Source organism: Leptonychotes weddellii, chromosome 4 (genome assembly GCF_054177405.1).
Source record: "Leptonychotes weddellii isolate Sample4059 chromosome 4, ASM5417740v2, whole genome shotgun sequence".
NCBI lineage: Eukaryota > Metazoa > Chordata > Mammalia > Carnivora > Phocidae > Leptonychotes > Leptonychotes weddellii.
In genome coordinates, this window is record NC_138372.1 from 112,828,289 (window position 1) to 112,849,822 (window position 21,534).

A 21,534-nucleotide genomic window follows, 5' to 3' on the forward strand; every position below is an offset into this window, starting at 1 on the left:
CTGAGAACCCCTGTCCAGAGATATGGCCAACAAGCTCCCATCCAACTTGCTATTTCTTCTGCCTGGAAATTTCTACCCTCAAATATTCACATGGCTCCTGGTCTCAGTTTATTCTTCTCATCCTTTTTCCTGACACTCTATTCCCTGTCTATGCTGTATCTTCATAATCCTTATCATATCTTAACACTATGGGTTTGTTATTTTTTTTGTCATCCCATTAAAATGTAAATCCCATGAGGGACAGTTTTATTCACTAGTGCCTAAAGCAGTGCTATAATTCCTAGCACTCTAAATTTCTGTGTTTCTAGGCTTTAAAACTGTATTGTGCACATGGGAGGCACTCAACTAGTGTTGACTTGCACAAAAGAATAAAATACCTAAGAATAAGTTTAATCGAGGTAAAAGACCTGTACTCTGAAAACTATAAGACACTGAAGAAACTAAAGACAACAAGAACAAATGGAAAGATATTCCATGCTCATGAGCCGGAAAATTATTAAAGTGTCCATACTACCCAAAGCAATTTACAGATTCAATGCAATCCCTGTTAACATGCCAACAACATTTTTCACAGAACTAGAATACTAAAGTTTGTAGAACCACAAAAGACCCCAAATAGCCAATGAAATCTTGAACAAAACTGGAGATACCACAATCTCAGTTTTCAAGGTATGGCACAGAACAATGGTCATTGAAACAGTATGGTACTGGCACAAAAACAGACACAAGATCAAAGGAACAAAATAGAGAACATAGAAATAAACCCACACTTATACAGTCAATTAGTCTATGACAAAGGAGGAAAGAATACGCAATGGGAAAAAGACCGTGTCTTCAAACGGTACTGGGAAAACTGGTCATCTACATGTAACAGAACAAAGTGGACCACTGTCTTATACACAAAAATGAACTTTAAAAATGGATTCTAGACCTAAATGTGAGACCTGAAACCATAAAAATCCTAGGAGAAAATATAGGCAGTAATTTCCTTGATATCAGCCTTGGCAATATTTTCTAGATAGGTCTCCTAAGGCAAGGGAAACAAAAGCAAAAATAAACTATTAGCACCATACCAAAATAAAGAGCTTAGCACAGCAAAGGAAACAAAATGAAAAAGCAACCTACTGAATGGGAGAAGAAACTTGCACAGGATAATTCTGATTACATATTTTAGATAGAAACCCACTAAGAATACAACTTACCAAATAACAAACAAAAAACACCCAATAATCTGATTAAAAATAGGCAGAGAACCTAAATATACATTTTCCAAAGATGACATACAGGTGGCCAGCAGACACATAAAAAGATGCTCAACATCACTAATCAGGGAAATGCAAATCAAGACCACAATGAGAGATCATCTTACACCTGTCAGATTGTCTAAAATCAAGAAGATAAAACAAGTGTTGGTGAGAATGTGGAGAAAAGGGAACCTTCATGCACTGTTGGTGGGAATGTAGATTGGTGCAGCCACTATTGAGGTTTCTCAAAAAGTTAATAGAAATACCATAAGATCCAGTAATTCTATTAGAGATCTACTCAAAGAAAATGAACACAATAATTTGAAAAGATATATGCACCCCTATGTTATTACAGCATTATTTACAATAGGTAAGATATGGAAACAATCCAAGTGTCTACCAATAGATGAAGATGTGGTACGCACATACGTGTACACACACACACACACACGAATATTACTCAGTTGTAAAAAAGGGAGGAGATCCTGCCATTTACAACAACCTGGATAGACCTAAAGGTTATTATGCTAAGTGAAATAAGAGAAAGATTATATCATTTCACCTATATGTGGAACCTAAAAAACAAAACCAACAAACAAACAGACTCAAATACAGACAACACATGGATGGTTGCCAGAGCAGAGAGGGGTAGGGGAATGGGCATAATGAGTGAAAGGGAGTGGGAGATACAGACTTCCTGTTATGGAATGAATAAGCCACAGGGATGACAGGAACAGCTTAGGGTAATAGTCAACGATATTATAATAGCACTGTAGGGTGACAGATGGTAGCTACCCTTGTGGTGAACATAGCGTAAGATATAAACTTGTCAAATTGCTATGTTGTACATCTGAAACTAATGTAACCATCAACTATACTTTGGGCGGAAAATAGTGTTGACTGAATAAAGGAGATATTGTCTTGGAAAGAAGAGAGGTGAGCTATGGACTTGTATAGTTTCAGTCAGAGAGGATGGAAGCCACGATAACCCAGGCCATACACCACATTGTCTCCAACTCAAAGATACACATCTTTGCGTTTATTAATAAAAGGTTTGGGGTCAGGGTTAGGAGGAAGGGAGGTTGAGGTAGAGTAGGAGTTTTAAGTAACTGCAGAGTTTTGGAACAGCTGCTGTGAAGGCCAACTAGGTTCTAAGGGAATAAACACCATCATTTAGGGCAGAGGAAACCAGTCAGGCTATACTTCTCTCTGAAATGCAGAAGTAGCTTTTATATCTGATATTATATTAAGAGGATTTTCTACTTGTCACTTATACTCATTCCCTTTTACTGCCACACAGAGGCCTGAAAACTCCTATGGGGGAGTCCAGTTCTTCCTGTGTCCTCCTTTTCTGCCCTATAAGTCAAGGGCATAGAATACTGTTTTCAGCAGCAAGTGTCTTACTCCAAACATCCTGCTACACAGGGTTGTCCCAAATGCCTCTAACCTTCCATATGTTTAGCAATTTTGATGCCAAATATATTGCTATCACACCAAACACACATGACATACCTTCCATGGAAACACGACTGATATGGTTGGGGTCCTATTATAGCCTATCTTACTACAAACCTTGTGTCTTCATTATATTCACAAAAGTCACAAATAGAAGCTTAGACATTTATAAGATTCATGAGTTAGTCCAGTTAAGAGGAAAATCTAAAAGATGGGGGATGTGAAAATATGGCAAATGAGGTCACATGTACCGGTGGTCACAGATTCTTTAAGTGCAAAAATTAGCTCATCTGCTGATAAAATGTGTGATACCGTAGTTTTATCACTTATCAATTGGCAATCTAACACTGAAATGCTATAAAAATACACAATGTGTGTGTGTGTTAAAGGTTGAGAAAGAGTAGGAAGAAGGTTGTTGACCTAATATAGTTGCATTTTCATCCTCCCCCCCGTCCCCTGTCCCAGTTTAGATCATGGATTAAGATCGAAGCCCTCAAGTTTGCTGGAGTGGAGGTGGATGGGGGAAAAGGATAACTGGGTGATGGGTATTAAGGAAGGCACTCGATATAAGGAGCACTGGGTGTTAAAAGCAATTGATGAATCACTAGAATTCTACCCCTGAAACTAATATAGCATGTTAACTAAATTGAATTTAAAAAATTAAAAAATCTAAGCCCTCAAGAGGCAGAGACTCTGCTGCTCTCTACTTTGGAGATTCCTAACCCTGCTTGGAATATAGGATTGATGGTAAGGCATCATTGGTACTGCTGGTACTTGGTAAGTGTGGTAGGATGAAGGAAGATAGAAGGACTGGAAAGATGGAAGAGCGGATGGTATACCTCCAGTCCTGAACGGACAGGAAGAGGGAAAAGGGAGGCCCATTCATTTGGCTAACACAAAGACATTTTAACAGAACTTTTAATTTCCCAGGAAGATGAAAAGTAATCAATTTTGTAACAGGTTATCCCTACATGAGATCCTTTCCAACTAATATTAGACATAATAATTTACTTAACACCTATATTATATTCCAATTTACAAACTATTTTGCAAGATGTTAACGTTAGAGGAAGCCAGGTGAAGGGTGTGTGGGAATCCTCTGTCCAGTAAATCTAAAATTTAAGTTTAATAAAGAAAACAAAACTGAAAAATCATCTTTTATCAGGTCCTCTATCTACTATGTCTTCATAGGACCAGGACATTTTTCTTTTTTTTTTTTTAAAGAGGCCAACTAGCTTCCTGTCTCTTCAGACACTTAACTCCATTTCTTATCTTATTCTTACTCGTATTCTTACCCCCGGCATAAAACATGGCCATACTCCCCTATCTTAAGTAGTAAAAGCAAGAACAAAACCCTTTCAACTATTTATCAATTCTTTACTCCCACTTCATGGATAAGCTTCTTGAAGTTATGGTCTACACTTACCACTGATGTCCTCACATCCCATTTGTTCAATCTACTGTGCTCTGGATTTTGCTCACCATTCCACCAAAAGCACCTCTGACAAGAATATGATTGAGGTCTTGAATGGCCAAGGCAATGGATAGCACTTTGCTATATTTAATGTGACTTGCCTCACCTTTCTTGGATCTTATTCTTCTGGGTTTCTTTCTAGGATGTTCTACTAGTTCCTCTGGCTCCCCCCTCCCCCCATTGTTCTATCTTGGTTTTGGCTCTTTATTCTTAATGTAATGAGTGCTTCCTAGATGCTCCATCCTACACTCTATGGTTTTAAGAAACTATACATCAATTACTGGGATCTATTCCACAGTCTAGATATCTTTTGAGCTTCAGAGCCATCTACCCAGTTGGGTACTTTATAGATCCATCAAACTATAAAGAGCTGAAGTAGTACTTACCCTCTCTGCAAAGAGCTCAGTCCTATTAATCCTAAGAATAATTTTACACTATTTCCTCTTTCATCTCCTCTTCGGTTACCCAATTGTGAAAATTCTACCTATTGAGTATTTCTTTAATTGCTTCCCTCCTTTCCCTTTGATTGTTACTGCCAGAAGCCAGGCTCTACCATGTATTACCATGATCACTATAATATCCCAGTCTTTTGCCCCCAATTATTAGCCTTCTATCTTCCCTTCTCAATGATGGGAGAGGGAACTTTCTTTGGGGCAGGGTGGGTAGGGGGAGAAAGAAAGTCATCTAGATTTTCTTTGTAAAATTCTTGACTAGCACCCATTCACCCTTGGGAGAAACCAGAACTCCATGTTATGGGACATAAAGTAGTTCATGACCTTGAAGGCTTACCTCACCTCTCCTACCAAAAGAAATGTCCTTTATTTTTGGTCATACTTAATTGCTCTGATTTTCTAGATTTGACCAAGTTCTTACCTGTAGTTCTTTGCACAGGCAATATATTCCCTGTGTCTGGAAAGCCTTCACCTAATTTCTAGCTGTTCTTTATGCCTGAGGTGAGGGCCATGTCCTTGGAGTCCCAAACATTCAAAAGAAAAATGTAAAATACCTTGCATATTTAATAATTCACTCAGATTCCTGTCTTTTAAAGACTCTTCGCACAACCAAGCCACCTTTTTTGACCTTTCAAAAGTCTAGATTAAGTGATGCTCTCCTGCACTCGCTCAGCACCAAGAGTTTTGTCTGTGGGCACAGTGATCCCAGAGTTGGAATTGTTTACTTACCTGAGTTACTCATTACACTATGCACATGGACTGCCTTTTTTTTTTTTTTTTTAAGATTTTATTTATTTGCGAGAGAGAGAATGAGAGACAGAGAGCATGAGAGGGAGGAGGGTCAGGGGGAGAGGCAGACTCCCTGCTGAGCAGGGAACCCGATGTGGGACTCGATCCCGGGACTCCAGGATCATGACCTGAGCCGAAGGCAGTCGCTCAACCAACTGAGCCACCCAGGCGCCCCATGGACTGCTCTTTTATCTGTAGTCCCAGACTAGCAGAGGGCCAGATATGTTACAAATATTTATAGAAATGAAATTAAATCTTCCCTCATTAAACACTTCTCAGCCCTGCCAAGTCATTTTACTTCATCTCCAATAACCCTAGGGAATAGGAAAGAGTAAGATTTCTGGATTCACCAGTGTTGTTAACCATAAGGAATGCTTCAAACTCAGCTGACCTGGGTTTTAGTCCTACTCCATCAGCTCTGCAAATCTTACCTTTTTGGAGTTCTGTTTCCTTGTGTATTAGATAAAGGGACTGAGCTCTAATTTTGTGGTCTTTCTTTCCTGATGCTATGACTTAAATACCATTTACATTTTGAATTTGTGTGAAGTACACAATTTTGAACCTGTGTGAAGTACACAATTCTAAAAGCCCATTTGGATGTATTGCTTCTATAGGAGAATGAAGTAGAAGGGGAAATGGATCAGTAATCATTAAATATCAGAGTGACCACTGAGAGAAGCTGCTAGTTATTTCCTAGTATGTTCCTCCCCAGCCATACCCACCATCTCCAGCCATTATTTCATAGCCTCCCATGCAGCTAAGTCCATCTAACCAACTCTGGCCAGTGGGGAGTGAAGGTAGACTGTTCTCTTAAAGGAGAGTGACCATCCCTTTCCACCATCCTGCTGGGTAGACCACAAGAGCTAGAAGACTCACTGAACCACATTTGGGAGTTGAGCATTGAGTATGGCAGAGAGACAGGTCAGAGCCCAGTTCTCTGGCACTACCAACTATACCTGCTTGTATTTCTACATGAGAAATTTCTTGTTCAGACCATTGAGATTTGGGGTTGTTATGGGAAACAACAACAGCAGCAGCAACAACAACAAACCCACAGCCCAACAGTATCCTTAGTAACATAGATACTAATATTTTATTATTTTCAAAGTGTACTGGGAAGATGGTAATTTTGTTAAAGCCACTAATGAAGTTTGCTTGAACCTTTAATAATTTATGAAATTTACTATACTACCCGGAACAAGCTACCTGAAAGCTTCATATTCTACATTCCACTTTATCATAAAGAAGCTAATGCCCAGAGGCAGATTGGGAAGGTATTTGTTTGGCAAAGCAAATTCTAATCCTATAAACCAGTTATCTACTGAGCAATCATAGTGAAGACTAGAACAGTTCACAAGACGACTTCATTTTCTGATCAGCAGTTCCATTTACACAGACAGAAAAACTTAACGCTTTTATAGCTCTCACAATATAAAGTTATGGAACAGTAACATCCTTCACTGATATTCAGGGAGTGGAAGTGATTATGTTTAACGGTGTTAGCCAGAATGTATCCCGGTGCCATAAAATAAAGACTCCATTATCAGATTGGGCTCCAAGAAGAAGTGGCCCAGAAGCACATAAAACACTCCTCTTTCTACTAGCTCAGTGGCAGAGGGAATGCTGTTCCCCATGGAGTACTGCCTGCCTGGGAGGTCAGGTCAGTGGAATAGAGACCTACAGCATTGCATGCTTTTACCAAGCAAAGCAGGAGGCCTCAACACACAGAACAGACTGCAGGGAACAAAGCTTTTGGAATAAACAGCTGATAATCAGCACTTAGGAGTTGCACTTTGAGCTAGTGCATAAGGAAAACAAGTTATTCTCCCATTAATAAGGGCCAGGACCTCAAAGGAACTTCCAGAGAACACTGAAGAACTATTCTATAAACCACACACTGACTTGTGAAGAATAGGTTCAAAAACCAACCTTAGAGCCTACTGTACATCTTTCATAATTCCCTAATGCCCCAAATCTATAGCTCACACATTCCAATCTATCATTCATGATCGGAGATGGTGCCTTCTTGCTTTAGGCCTTATGATGAATGGGGCCTGCCTGCTTTTGTTAAAGATGGAACAATGCTGAAGTTCTAGTTCTCTGGACTACAGAGGAGTCTTAAGGCTGAGGAAGAGTGAAATAGAGACAGGAAAACCAGACAGTCTGATTATAGAGGACTTGAAAGCCAGGCGAAGGATTCTGGATTTGATGTAGTTAGCAATAGGGAGCCAAAGTAGGTCTTTGAGCAAGGGAGCAACACACACAAAGTCTTATTTTAGTAAGATCATCAGAATGAGAATGCACTAGATAAAGGTAGATCAGTTAGGATAAAGCTACCTTAATTTGGGCTAAGACAAGGAAATCCTGAATAGGACTGGTGGCTATTGCAAGGGAGAGGAGAGGACAAGTAGGATACTTTCTATAGGAATTCAGTACGGAACTGAATTTGCACTCTGGAAATGAATAAGAGGGTAGCTGAAAACTTGAAACAAAGCTTATTAAAGAAGCAAACACAGTGAATAAGAAGGCTGAATCCATGATTTACCTTCTAAATCAGGACTCTGCTCAGACTGAAATGGGATATTGCCAATTACTAGGCCAGAACAGCAGGTGCAAACAGGGTCGGTCTTGGGCAAATAGGGATTTCTGGTCATCCTACCTAAAAGGAGTTTTAACTACCACCATAGAAGATAACTCAGATTCACATGACCACCTCGAGCTCTTGTCTCTAGCTCCGGGTTTCTAAAAGTTAAAGACATTAAAAGGAAGCCACCATTGGAGCATGAAGATAAAAAACTGCTGTTGAGAGACAGAGGAAGAGCCAGAGAGGTAAGATGGAAAACAAATATGATGTCCCTGAGGTTCAAGCTGTTCTGAGTCACTGTATTTCTCATAGTCCTCTACTTTTCAATAGGTCACATTCTGATTTGGGGTCTCCTTGCTTATAGGATTTGAAGGACCAAACGCCTTCTTAAAAAACAAACCTTATTTCCTTCAAGTGTAATTCCTGGATCTCCATATCCTTTTTCCATGGAGGACTAGTGAACCAAGGCGGGGGGGGGGGGGGGTGTTGGGGGCAACAGGGTTGGGGATAGGGTGTGGGTACAGCACGGACACTGACTCATCAGCATGCATCAGCTGGCTAGTGGGCTATAACCGCCCTGCACATATGTACCTATGGTCATGGGACAAAGGCAAAGTCCTTGGAGTTGCTCCCCTGAAGGGGAAATAACCACACAGACAGGAAAGGAGTCTTTAACACGTGCAGGGCTGAGTGAGGACGGTGTGTACAAGGTCTCAGCAGGCAGATCCAATACCAGTGGGCTCAAGTCCAACAAGCAACCCTGGAGGCAGGACGTACGTTCGCTCTCCTCCCCAGCTGAGCTAGAGCAGGGCTGGGTGACCAGAATAGGTGAGGCCTGGAATAGATTTCTACTCCTCCCTTCTTGGTTCAGAGCGCACTTATCAATCCCCATAGTCTGTTCATACCATCCAACATTTATACATTGTCTGCTAATGTTATGTGTGGTGCTATTTACTAAACCAAGCTATCAGAGGGGTAGACTCTGTTGGTCAGTGTTCTTGGCACAGAGTAACATCACTTGTTGAATGAAGGCACACACCCATGGCCACTTTCTGTGCTTTGTTTTTTTTGTGGCAATGTAAATTCCCCATCTTCCACTTTCTATCCCTTATGTTGTCTGCCTGCTTTTCAAATGAGGACTTACCATCAGTGACTCATCACCTAGAAAAGGGAACCACAATTAGACTTCCAATTTTATCTACATAATCCACTTACTTATTATCCTGAAACTATCAGTTCCCCAAACAAGATTAAACCTTTAGTTTTCCTTAAGAGCAGTTATCTTTTGTATCTAAACCAGTGACAGAATGTGAAGTACTTTGTCCAGTCAAGCAGAGCTGGGTTAGAATCCCAACTGTGCCCTTACAATGACCTTGGGTTAGTTAGCTCTGAACTTGAGTTACCCAGTCATACTTCATTTAGCTTATCTGTAAAATGCGGATACCCAAAACTGCATCATGTTAATATAAACATTTCTAAAAAACATTACTTTAAGTATTAGGAAGTATTAGCTATCTTACCACCTGTTGAGTACTTACTAAGTGCCAAGAACCATACAATAACCCGCTACTGCATTTAATTCGCACAAAACTTGAAAGGTTCTATTATTATCTCCATTATCCCAGATAAGGAAACGGAGGGTCAGAGAGGTTAAGGAGCCTGCCCCAGGTAACACAGCTACTAACTGTGGCAAAGCAGAAATTGAAACCCAGGCAGTTGAACTTCCAGACTTTTAAACATTATGCTCATTGACTGGCATGAAGGAGGTACGGAGAACTATCTCAAAGAAAAAAAAAAAAAATCATACCCACTTTGATTTGTCAGCATTTCCAGAATTTATTGCTTCATGGTCTTAGATCATTTATCACACATACAAAAAAATTCAAATTTCATATGATGCAGAAGATCCTTAGGTTTTTGCCTCCAATATACCACAGTAAAACAACTAAGTCTGTCTCTAGGAATTCACAGAAAGAGAAGAACTGTGCTATTTGCTTGTGTAGGAGACTCACTGAACTTTGTTGATCACAGAAGTGTTTGACTTGCATTTGTAATCCCTGAAACCCTGACAGTATCAATATTGGAAGTTTTTCTATGCTTCATTCCTTTGTGTATTTTTAAATTTTTCTTGTAAAGGCCATTTAATATAGCTATCCAAAAAGGTATTACTCTTGTCAGATTTTCCTTGTCTGATTTTTTTCCCCAAGATGCTTAAGTTTGCCCTTTACTAAGCATCTATTATACAATTGGCAGGATACAAGTGTTGCTTGTTTATGTAGGAAGAGGACTGAGCTCATTAACTGCTCTCAGGAAGAATGCTGATCTGCCCAGAGTGTTCTATTTTTTTTTTTTTTTTTTTTACTCATGTGCAGAGTCCTACAAATGAGAATCCCTTAGACTGAACCAAGACCTACAAAACTGTTTTTACCAAAATGCAAGAAATGGGGCTGCTCCATAATTAACAAAACCTAAACCTATTCCTTAAAGGAGAAAAAGTGAGGTGGTGGAATTTTAACCATAGGCAACAAAGATCACACTAAGTAACTATGCCACCACGTCATGCCATCAGGTTCTTATTAGCTGAAGAGCTAGACTTCCAGAAAGTCGTTCCTGGGTGAAGCAAACAAAGTAATCCCAAACCTAAGCAGCATTTCTGTCTTTGGTGATGAGAAAATGGTCTATCTAGTAAAACGAAGTTAAAAACCCCCATTTTTGGTGGGGGTGTTTCTGGTGGGAGTGTGCTCAGACACTTCCGGTTTTTAAGAAGCTTTAGGCTTTTACAGTGATGGACAGGTAAGGCTAGCTTCAGTTTCTCAAATGTTTCACTTTTTTCTCCAACTTTCAGACATCTGGTAATTTATACATTTGGGACTAACTTACTATGTAGCAGCCGAGGGGAAAACACCCAATTAATGCTTTCATTGCAGAACAGAAAAAGTAGTGCAGCTTCCTCCAGAAAAGTTCCAGTTGCAGCAAATTCTAGAAGAAAAAGTCACTGCCATTGGCTGCATTTCCTCTACGTGGTGCTTAGGAAAGTGCATGCAACAGCTCAGCTGAAGCAGGTCTGCTAACTTGGTCATCAACGAGCACTACACACTGAAATAATTAAGGACACGGCCACAGCTGAGTGGAGGAGTGCAGTCCTAGGTCACACGGGTGTGTCAACCTGTGATCTAGGATTATCACGTGGCCTGACATCAGCCAGGAGAGTCCATAAACTCCACAGTGGGGCCTACACCAGTCATGAAACATGGCTCCCTTGCCTAGATCTCCAGAGGCAATAACGAATGACAGGACGTGAAGCCTGAACTGTGTGTGTTTAGGAGACTGAAAAGCAGCCCTTCAGAGGTTCACTCCTTTCTCTTTCTCCCAGGAACACCAGGGTGGAAAAATTGGGATTGTATTACCATCTATAGCCCTTATCTGAACCAATGCCTCTACCTCCATCCTGTAGCCCTTAGAACTGAGGACAGGGTTTGTTTTTGTTTTTGTCTTTTTAATTTCCTCTGCAAGCACTGTATTCAGTAGAAACAGTGAAGGCAGGGCCTAGATTCTTTGGGAGACAAAGGGAAACATTTCTTTTTCCAGGGTCATACTTCCAAGTTCTTCTTTACACTATTTTCTTTACACTATTCCTAGTAGGAACAACTTTGCCTTAACACACTGGACACTACCTGGTCATAACCCACATCTAGGTGAAAGTCTTCCTCAACTGGTAGTAATGGAAAGATAAAGATTTAAGACCCTGGTTTTCCTGCTCTGTAAAAAGCAATTGAATTAGATGAGCTATTTAAGGTTCTTCCTGCTTTAAAATGCAGTAAGGCCATAATTCCCAGATTGAAAGAACGGCCCCTGCAAATCTGAGCAAAGCACACGTTGTAGAGTCCACAGCAAGCCTTTGGGATAAGAAGTGCATAGTCGTACACTGCTTCGGACACAGTCCTGTGCCTCCTTATGAAAGGCAAACACGAAGTATCTTAACCTATCCTAACACGGGGCAATGGGGAGCTAGCTGTCTTTCCCTTCTATATTCTTCCCTTCAGAAAAATACCCATAATTTTACTGTTGGCTGCTTTTATTCTGCTTATTTGGAGTTGGCTCATTTGCATTGCTCAGATTTGACAATCTTCCTGATAACTACTACGTAGGCACACGCGCACACAGAGTACACTCCGTTCTTAATCACTGGTGAATCAACCACTTCTGTGTACAATTCTGAAGGAGAAGCTCTAGTGTTCAGGTCCTAATTCACGTAGTACAATAGCATCCTTCCTCCACTGACCTCTACCAAGGCAAATATTATAAATACTGGCCATGGCTCCTCCAAAGACAGAATCCCATTCAACACTGGTCCCCAGTGGAGGCTGGCACACTATAGAAAGTGGGGAAAGCTAGACTTGGGACCACCACATTCTCTCCGTGAGCTCAGCCCAAGAGCTGGGAACTGCACACACGTTTTACTTTAGGTGACAGGAAAGTATACAGATTCACGCAGAAACCACAGATGAGAGAAAGAAAAAAAAAGCGAGGCATGCTCAGGAGCCAACTAGCCCCCTCATCCCACTAAAAGCCACGCAGGAACCAAAAGTCGCCCTACTCACCCAGCGTAGCGGTTGCTATAAAGCTGGCTGTGCCCTGGTTGCAGAATCTTCAAAAAAAGCAGGCAAAGAGGCAGAAAAGCAGCTGTCCGAGTCCTGGGCTTCCCGAGGAACTTCATAGTGTTACAGCGAGAGGAGCTCAAAGTCCCTTACAGCAGTCCCCCGAGGCTGGAGGTGGCTCACAGTGCCCCCTCCACATGCGCAAGCGTTCTCTGGGAGGGGGTGGGGGCAAAGGCTTGGGAGCGAGTAGAATGTGACACTTCTTTCCAGCCACGGGGGGAAAAAAAAGTGTAAGCAGCCCAACAAGGGAAGTTGCTATTAAGACTTGGGACAAGAAGCAGCAACACACACAGCCCGGCGCGGCAGCTGAGCCTGATCCTTAATCAGGCTCCCCTAGAAGGGGCTGGGCTTCCCCTGTGCTGACTCATGGCTGGGGTTCACTGGGTGCTGCTTCCTTTGGGTAACTTCTTTCTGGTTTTTTGTTTGTTTGTGTCTTGCTTTACGACTTTAGGCCCCTAACTTTCTTGGACAACTTTTCTCTTTTTATTACCTTCTACAGTGCAGGGCCCGATCCTAAACGCAAAGGATTTGCTTGAGGATGAGTTAATTAGCGTAGGCATACGTAGAACATTCCAGGCTTAAGGCTCTGAGCTACCATAACGAATTTCTACATGGATTCCACATACTGAAATGCATGGTGAATAGCCTTAATGAATATATGTGCAAGGATAGGGTCAGGCCCCTGAATCTGAATAGCCAGGCTTGATCCCAGCTCCCTACCTGTACGAAGAAGGGGCAGCCAATTCGCCCGGCTTCTGGGAGCTCTCCGTATCCATTCCATGTCAGCAACACTCAGACCCACTGCCATTTCAGAGGTTCTTATAGGGAACAGGAGGCTTCCATGTGCTTTACAACCTTCACTCACATTTGGAATCATTTAGGAAGCCAGACCATTTAAATCAGAATTCCTGGAGGGTGGGATCGGTGCTTTAAAAGGCTCCTCAGGTGATTCCAATGTTCAGCCACCATGCTGGTCTAGAGCTGGGCTTCTCAAATTTTAAGATGCATAGAAATCAAATCACCTGTGGATCTTGTTAAGCTGCCCCTTTTCATGCAGGCGTTTGGGGCTGGGGCCCGAGATTCTGCATTTCTAGCGAGCTTCCAGGTGATGCTCCTGCTGCTGGTGCTTCAGTCACACTTTGAGAGGCAAGGCTTTACTTTAGAATGAGGCCTGCTTTTTCTCCTCTCAGAACTAGAGGGGAATAAAAAACCTTGGAGCAAACCATCTCCTCGTTTTTTCCATGTTGGTGATGAAGAAGGCGTTTTTTTCATCCACTCGCTCCTATCCAGATATACCAGAAAACCTATCTGGGTGTGTGTGGGGGGTATACTTTGCTCTAGTAAATAAGAATGGCATTATCTAGCGTGACTCCTATTTCACACCATGCCAAGGCCTGGTCCTAATCTGGGAGAGAGTGGGAGCCAACATCTCTCTATACACTCACTTTTCAAATTTCCTGAAGAGTCATAGCCAAGGATTCTGTACCCTCCAATATTATGGCCCCAGAACACTGGTTAGAAGAGAAAGTACCATATCTTTCCCCATGTTCTCTACCTGGGATGTTGAACCAAAGTCATAGGAGTTTGTTTTATAACAGAGCTGAAATGAATTTCAGTTAAAATGATTCTCTAAAGCTTTCTTGACTACCCCAGGATTAGTTTAATCTCTTCTCTGTGTCCCCCTCTCTAATACCAGTGTGTTGTTGGGCATAGCATATTGAATTTAAGTATTTGTGCAGTTCCCTCTCAAGGCTGCCTTCTCCTTGAGTGCAGAACAGTACCTCTTTCATCTTTATGTCACTTCCTCATATCTCCTAGAGGGAATACAATGTTTGCTGAAGCAATGATCAGCCATGTTTGTTGAGTGAAAGATGAACCTGAGAAGGGATTCATTCAACATTTATTCTGTGACTTCTGTATCCAGACAGAGGAAAGGATGGAGGCCCTAGAGCAATGGAAGGTCCTGGTTTTGTTTCTTGTTTGTTTATGTTGTCCTTTTCTTCCTTCATGACTTTATGGCCTGGTGCTCCGGTCTTTGTAAAGTGGTGAGACTGCTCTGCAAGGCACAGTGATTCATCCTGAGGCCGTTTTTGACGAGGCCAAGAAAGCCTATGTAACAATGAGCGAACTGTTGAAATAAGAGGTTACTGTGTAAATAAAACACTTCATCTCTTTGCATTTCATTATGTCAGAACAATGTATAAATCTGTCATATTATATCACAATATTAAACTAGGAATGTTCAGTCTCTGACTGGGGATTAAGCTCATCCTCAGATCATTCTGAAGGACTGGATCCAGTGAGCACGTTCAGCAAAGGCTCTCCAGACTCTGAGACCAGGGTATTCATTTCCTGGACTATGCAAAAATGCAAGAGACCCTGGAGACATCCTATAGCCTTCCTCAAAATTTCAGATCAAAGGGAAGTTCTCAAACAATAGAAGTCATTCCTAGCAATCTTCCTCTGGTTTTCTAAGGACCAGGTTATCTGATCAAACTTCTCCTGTTATAGATAAGCTCCCATAAAATGAGTGATAAATGGAGTCCATTTAGTAAGTGGGAGGAGAAGGGAATGGCTTTACAGATGGATTCAAAGATAAAAGTTCCATTTTTAAGGCACCGAAGAGTGAATTATTAAACCAGGGAGAGATTTAGAGATGGAAAGATGAGAATTTCAATTTTTGACTATGCCTTTGTCATATTTTAGTTGAAGAGTGAACTTTTAAAAAAGAGATTATTATTACCCTGCAGAGAAACAAAAGGAAACTACAATTGGGAAAGGAAAATGTCATTCTTGATTTGGGTCCATTGTTGTTCATGAATAGATAATTTTTGATTAAAGTATAGTTGACATACAATACTGTATTAGTTTCAGATGTATAACATAGTGATTCAACATTTATATACATTATGAAATGATCACCACAATTAGTCTAGTTACCATCTGTCACCATACAAAGCTAATATGATATTATTGACTTTATTCCCTCTGTTGTGCATTACATCCCCATGGCTCATTTATTTTATAACTAGAAGTTTGTACCTCTTGATCCCCTTCACCTACTTCACTCCCCCTCCCTCCGCCACCAAATCCTCCTCTCCTCTGGAAACCATCAGTCTGTTTTGTGTATCTGAGTCTAGTTTTGTTTGTTTGTTTTGTTTTTTAGATTCTATATATAAGTGAAATCATACAGCATTTGTCTTTCTCTGACTTATTTCATGGGGCATAATACCTTCTAGGTTCATTGATGTTGTCACAAATGGCAAGATTTCATTATTTTTTATGCTCAAGTTATTACTGTTGGATATATATCCACATCTTCTTTATTCATTCATCTATCAATGGACACCTTGGTTGCTTCCATGTCACGGCTATTGTAAATAATGCTACAATGAACATACCTTTTCAACTTAGTGTTTTCATTTTCTTTTCCTTATTATATTTTTAAAATTTTAATTCCGGTATAGTTAACATACAGTGTTATGTTAGTTTCAGGTGTACAATATAGTGATTCAACAATTCTATACAAATTACTCAGTGCTCATCATGATAAGTACACTCTTTAATCCCCATTCCCCATTTCCCCCATCCCCCCCATCCACCTCCCCTCTGTTTCTTGGTTTGTCTCTCTTTTTTTTTCTTTGCCTGTTTCTTAAATTCCACGTATGAGTGAAATCATATGGTATTTGTCTTTCTCTGACTTATTTCACTTGGCATTGTACTCTCTAGCTCCATTCATGTTGTTGCAAATGGCAAGATTTCATTCCTCTTTATGGCTCAATGGCTTACAACTTCTTTATCCATTCATCTCTCAATGGGCACTTTGGCTGCTTCCATGGTTTGGCTGTTGTAAATAATGCTGCAATAAACATAGGGGTGCATGTATCCCTCTGAATTAGTGGTTTTGTATTTTGGGGGTATATACCCAGCAGTGCAATTACTGGATCATAGAGTAGTTCTATTTTTAATTTTTTGAAGAACCTCCATACTGTTTTCCACAGTGGCTGTACCAATTTACATTCCCACCAACAGTATGAATGTCCCCTTTTCTCCACATCCTTGCCAACACTTGTTATTTCTTGTTTTTTTGATAATAGCCATTCTGACAGGTGTAAGGTGACACCTCATTGTGGTTTTGATTTGAAATTTCCTCATGGTTAATGATGGTGAGCATCTTTTCATGTGCCTGTTGGTCATCTATATGTCTTCTTTGGAGAAATGTCCATTCGGATCTTCTGCCCATTTTTAAATTGGATTCTTTGGGTTTTTTATTATTGAATTGTTGATTAAATAATTTTTAATGTCCCTTCCAGATCTGAAATTCTATGATGTTTTAGGGAAAGATTATGCAAAACCTTTTCTTAAGTATATGAGTGAGAGCCATGTAGATTTATTTTGGTAAAGATATCTGGAGGAGAAGATAAATGGGTATGGCTGGGCTTTGTGGTACAGACAACCCTCCCATTGCAGTTTCGTGCTCATTCCTCAATGTCTTATTAACATAGGCCTATTGCTTGTCAGGCCTCTTTTATGGCCTTTTGCTATTGTTCCAACTTGTGAGGAATTAGCAAATGTGATGTTAGGTTGCTGCCTTATGCAGTCTTGGCAATTCTGTGAGGAATGTTCTGAAGCTTCCTTTAACAATGCGTCACTAACGATTCCCTCCCAACTGTCTTTTTCAGCACCATCAGCCATCTCTTCTTGACCCTATGTTTTTAATCTTTCTCTTTCTCTCCATATTTCTCGTATCCTTAAATGCAAGCTATCTTTCTTCTTTCTTTTTTCAGGCTTCTCAAAAGCACACTCTTGAACCCTGACAATATGCTTTCCATCCCTACCACCCCAATGAAACTGTCTCTTAAGGATCCATGGTTATTTCTAAGTGGGAAGCCCTCTGTTGTTACTCTGCATTTGTACATTTTCTAAGGCTATTTATCACCCTCTGTTTGAAACTCTTCTTTCTGTGACTGGGGATATTGTTTCTCCTATTCTTTTCTTTCCTAGGGTTCCTTCCCTATTTTTTTTTAAAGATTTTATTTATTTATTTGAGAGAGAGAATGAGATAGAGAGAGCATGAGAGGGAGGAGGGTCAGAGGGAGAAGGAGACTCCCTGCCGAGCAGGGAGCCCAATGCGGGACTCGATCCTGGGACTCCAGGATCATGACCTGAGCCGAAGGCAGTCGCTTAACCGACTGAGCCACGACTTGAGGGTGGGGACAAGACCATTGCAGGCACAGGTTATAGCTTAGACAAAGAAGTCCTGTTCAGAAATTACTGTCCTTCTTTATGTTGAGAGAGGATAGAGAGTAATATTCAGGGTCCTCAGTTTGGCATTCACGGGCCTTGAGAATATTTCCATTTTTATCTTCTTCAATATTTCCTAAATACTCTGTATTATCTTTTCCTTCCTCTGGGTTGGTTTATGTTTCTTTGATAATAATGGCCACCTCTCTCCAGCCTTCATGTCCTCAATCCAGCCAATCCTTCCATCCCTTCCAGACACAGTTCAAGTCAGTCTCGTTCATGAAGCTGTTCCAAGCCCATTTGTGTCCACAGTACTCCCCTTCCCAGCACTGATATATTCATTCATGTATACCCTTATGTTCTAGTGTGTACTGACACTTAATTCAGTAGGCCAATTTACTATAAACTCTGGAAGGGCAGGCACTCTATTATGTACATCTTCATGGTCCATAGTGCCTAGAGTTCTGTTGGGTCCACAGTTAACATCCATTAACAACAAAGCTGTTGGCTTGCCTTTCAGCCCAGTACTCATGGGACATTTCAGCTGTCAGGGGAGCCCTTTTTTGGAACCCCAGACTTCACCCTTGTCCTTGGCTAGGTCTCTCACAAAAAGAGTCTTGCTCAGGTGAAAGATGAAAGAACAATTTGAAGAGCAAGTGTTATTGATGGACAAACCTATTATTATATTTTAAGTACTTGTAATTATGTTACAAAGATGTTTTACAGAATTTATGGAGCAATGCCAAAGTATTTTAATGCAGGAAGGTGGGAACAAGGAGTTCGGTCTGCTGATTCCAAGCAGCAGAAGAGACTTCCCATCTTTTTCCTTCTCTTTGTCTTTTCATTCTTTTCTCTCCCTTCTTGCCTCCCCTTCTCCCTCCTGGCTCCCCTTCCTTCCTGATACCTGTCTCCAAGGCTCTTATGAAAGGTAGGGAAAATATAGTAGATAAAAAATACTTTAAATATTACTATTTCAAATGACAAAGAATGGATGTTTGTGTTATACCATTTGTAACATTAAGTGTTTTAATGAAAATTAAGAGAAATTTGAGACAGATGGAGCATGAAATTGAGATTAAGAAAGTTTGATTAGAATAAAGTCTAAAGCAATATTAAAGCAAATGATTGAAGAACAACTCTTCCATCCATTCACCTAGGGCAGTGGGAGGTGAAAAAAAAAAGACAAAAACAAGTAAGCATGGAAACAAAGTAATGACAGAAAAGGCTCAGATATAAACAAAACTTTTACAAAAAAGACTAGGTAGAGGGGGAATTTCTGATATAACAAAGATCAGGAGAACAGGTGATGGAACCTGTCCTAAGAAAGAAAAGCTGTGAGGAATGAGGGAAGTCAGGCAGGCAGCGATGTTTCAGGGTCAGACCACTCATAAAGGCAGAGGGAGGAAAATGTGCTCCTGGTGCTAAAGGACAGAGAGAAAGAGTAAATAGAAAAATAAAGGAGCTCTATTCCAATGAGTTTATAGAGAGAAATGTGTACTTTGGATATCCCTAAAAGTCCAAGAGAATATGGAATTTGTACTAATAATACTTTCAATGTGCTATAATTTTTTTAAAAAGTGCTCATACAGAAACTAACTCAGAAACATTTTAAGATTCCAAGTTCATATAATTAAGGTAAAATTTTGGCAAATATGACTAGTTGAGTAATTTTTGGTATGATAAACAACAGCAATATTTACTCTGATTTACCAATGTTAAATATAATATAAAAGTGCTTTTTAAATTCTATTTGGGTATGCTTTCTCTAAACTTATACAGATTGGTAATAAAAATGTGATTCTGTGTATTTAAAATTCATTAACATTCAAAACACTAAGTTGAAACACCTTATTTCAATAGGAATCATGTTTTCTAGTATGCCAGCTTGAAGATAATTTCTAAGCTCTTTAGGGAACTTAACAATAAAAAGGCAAATAATGAATTGAAAAATGGGCAAAGGATGTGAATAGACATTTCTTTAAGGAATATATACAAATGACCAGTAAGTACATGAAAAAGATGCTCAACATCATTAGTCACTAGGGGATTGCAATTAAAAACCACAATGAAATACCACTTCACAAACACTGAGATGGCTATAATCAAAGACAGACAATAATGAGCATTTGTGAGAGTGCAGAAAAATAGGAACCCTAGACATTGCTAGTATGAACGCAAAATAATGCAGCTGCTGTGGGAGTTTTGTAGTTCCTCAACATTTAAATGTAGAGTTATCATATGATCTAGAAATTCCAACTCCTAGGTTCCACTCAAGAAAATCCAATCATATGTTCATATCAAGACTTGTACACAAATGTTCATAGCAGTGTTATTCATGATAGCCCCAAAGTAGAAACAACCCATATATCCACCAATTGATGGAGGTATACAGAATGTGGTATATTCATTCATACAGTGGAATATTATTTGGCCATAAAAAGGAAGGAAATACTGATACATATTACACCATGGATGAACCTTGAAAACATTATGCTAAGTGAAAGGAGCCAGAAACAAAAGGCCACATGTTGTAGGATTCCATTTATATGAAATGTACAGAATAGGTAAAACATATAGACATTCAGTATATTAGCAGTTGCTGAGAGTGGGGGAAAGGGGAAAGTGGGGAATTACTGCTAATGGATATGAGGTTTTCTTTTGGGAGTGATGAAAACATTCTGGAATTGGTTAATGGTGATGGTTGCACAATTTCGCAAATATACCAAAACCTACTGAATTGTACATATTGACATGGGGAATTTTATGGTATATAAATTATATTTCAATTATTAAAAAAAGATCTTAGTAACTTGAAAAAAGTTCAAGAGAACTTGAACCTTAGACTGATTAAAATGAGCTAATCAATGAATAGTCCTGGAATACCTAAATCATTTCTAAGTAAGAACACAGAAACTTTGATGACTAAGCATACTCTAAGCATACTTTTATGTTTATATGCTTTTGCTTTTAATATGCTACAGATAGGCTGTATCTTTGGTTAAGTTCTGCCACTTTCAGAACATGTATTAGGCTGTAGCGAGTATGTGTCTATAGAAAGTCATGTTATGTGTACTTACGAGTTCTGCTTGTGGGCTAAAATGCTGATTTGTGACAGACTGTTCTCCATTATCCACATCCAAATTTTCTCTGTGAAATAGAAGACAGTTACTTAGGTTAAAAATTATCATTAGTATTGTTGTTTGAGACTACTAGGAGCAGTAATGACAGAGAAAATATGACTATACATGTACTTCTACTTTCAAGGGAAATAATTTTTTTCTTAACACAGTACTTCTCTGTTCCTTTTCCTCTTTTTCTTTTTTTGTTCTTCAGACCCATTTACACACTTAAAACTTATCAAGGACACCAAAGAGTTTGTTTGTGAGGATTGTGTCTACTGATTTTTAACTGTATTGGCAATTGAAACTGAGAACTTTAAAAAATGCTATTTATTGGTTCATTTGAAGGCAGTAATGGTGAAAGCCTTGTATGCTGTTTCTCATGAAATTAGTTCTCATGGTCTTGCAAGATTTATCCTAAAGTCCCAGCATGTTGCAGGATACTAAAGAGCACAATAAAAGGCAAAACTTGGAATGTAAATTTTATTTGCCTTGGTTTATAATAACTGAGTCTG

The 21,534-nt window shown here is 39.8% G+C and overlaps 1 protein-coding gene and 1 long non-coding RNA gene across 6 annotated transcripts in view; both read right to left on the reverse strand.

Moving 5' to 3' along the window:
• CPA6 (carboxypeptidase A6) overlaps positions 1-14,113 on the reverse strand; it is a 252,013-nt gene extending 237,900 nt beyond the window's left edge. For 2 of the 4 annotated variants that reach the window (XM_081816079.1, XM_081816080.1), the window contains exon 1: positions 12,600-14,113. In XM_081816079.1, coding sequence (XP_081672205.1) covers positions 12,600-12,715 — 116 coding nt within the window. In that variant the 5' untranslated portion in view covers positions 12,716-14,113. The remainder of the gene's footprint in view (positions 1-12,599) is intronic. The other 2 variants (XM_081816078.1, XM_006734422.3) reach the window with 2 other exon arrangements.
• Positions 14,114-14,202: 89 nt separating this feature from the next.
• Positions 14,203-21,534, reverse strand: part of LOC115940885 (uncharacterized) — a 122,685-nt gene continuing 115,353 nt past the window's right edge. For both annotated transcript variants that reach the window (XR_014144218.1, XR_014144219.1), the window contains 2 exons: positions 20,978-21,047; positions 14,203-14,784 (listed from right to left, as the gene is read on the reverse strand). This is a non-coding gene — a long non-coding RNA (uncharacterized LOC115940885). The remainder of the gene's footprint in view (positions 14,785-20,977; positions 21,048-21,534) is intronic.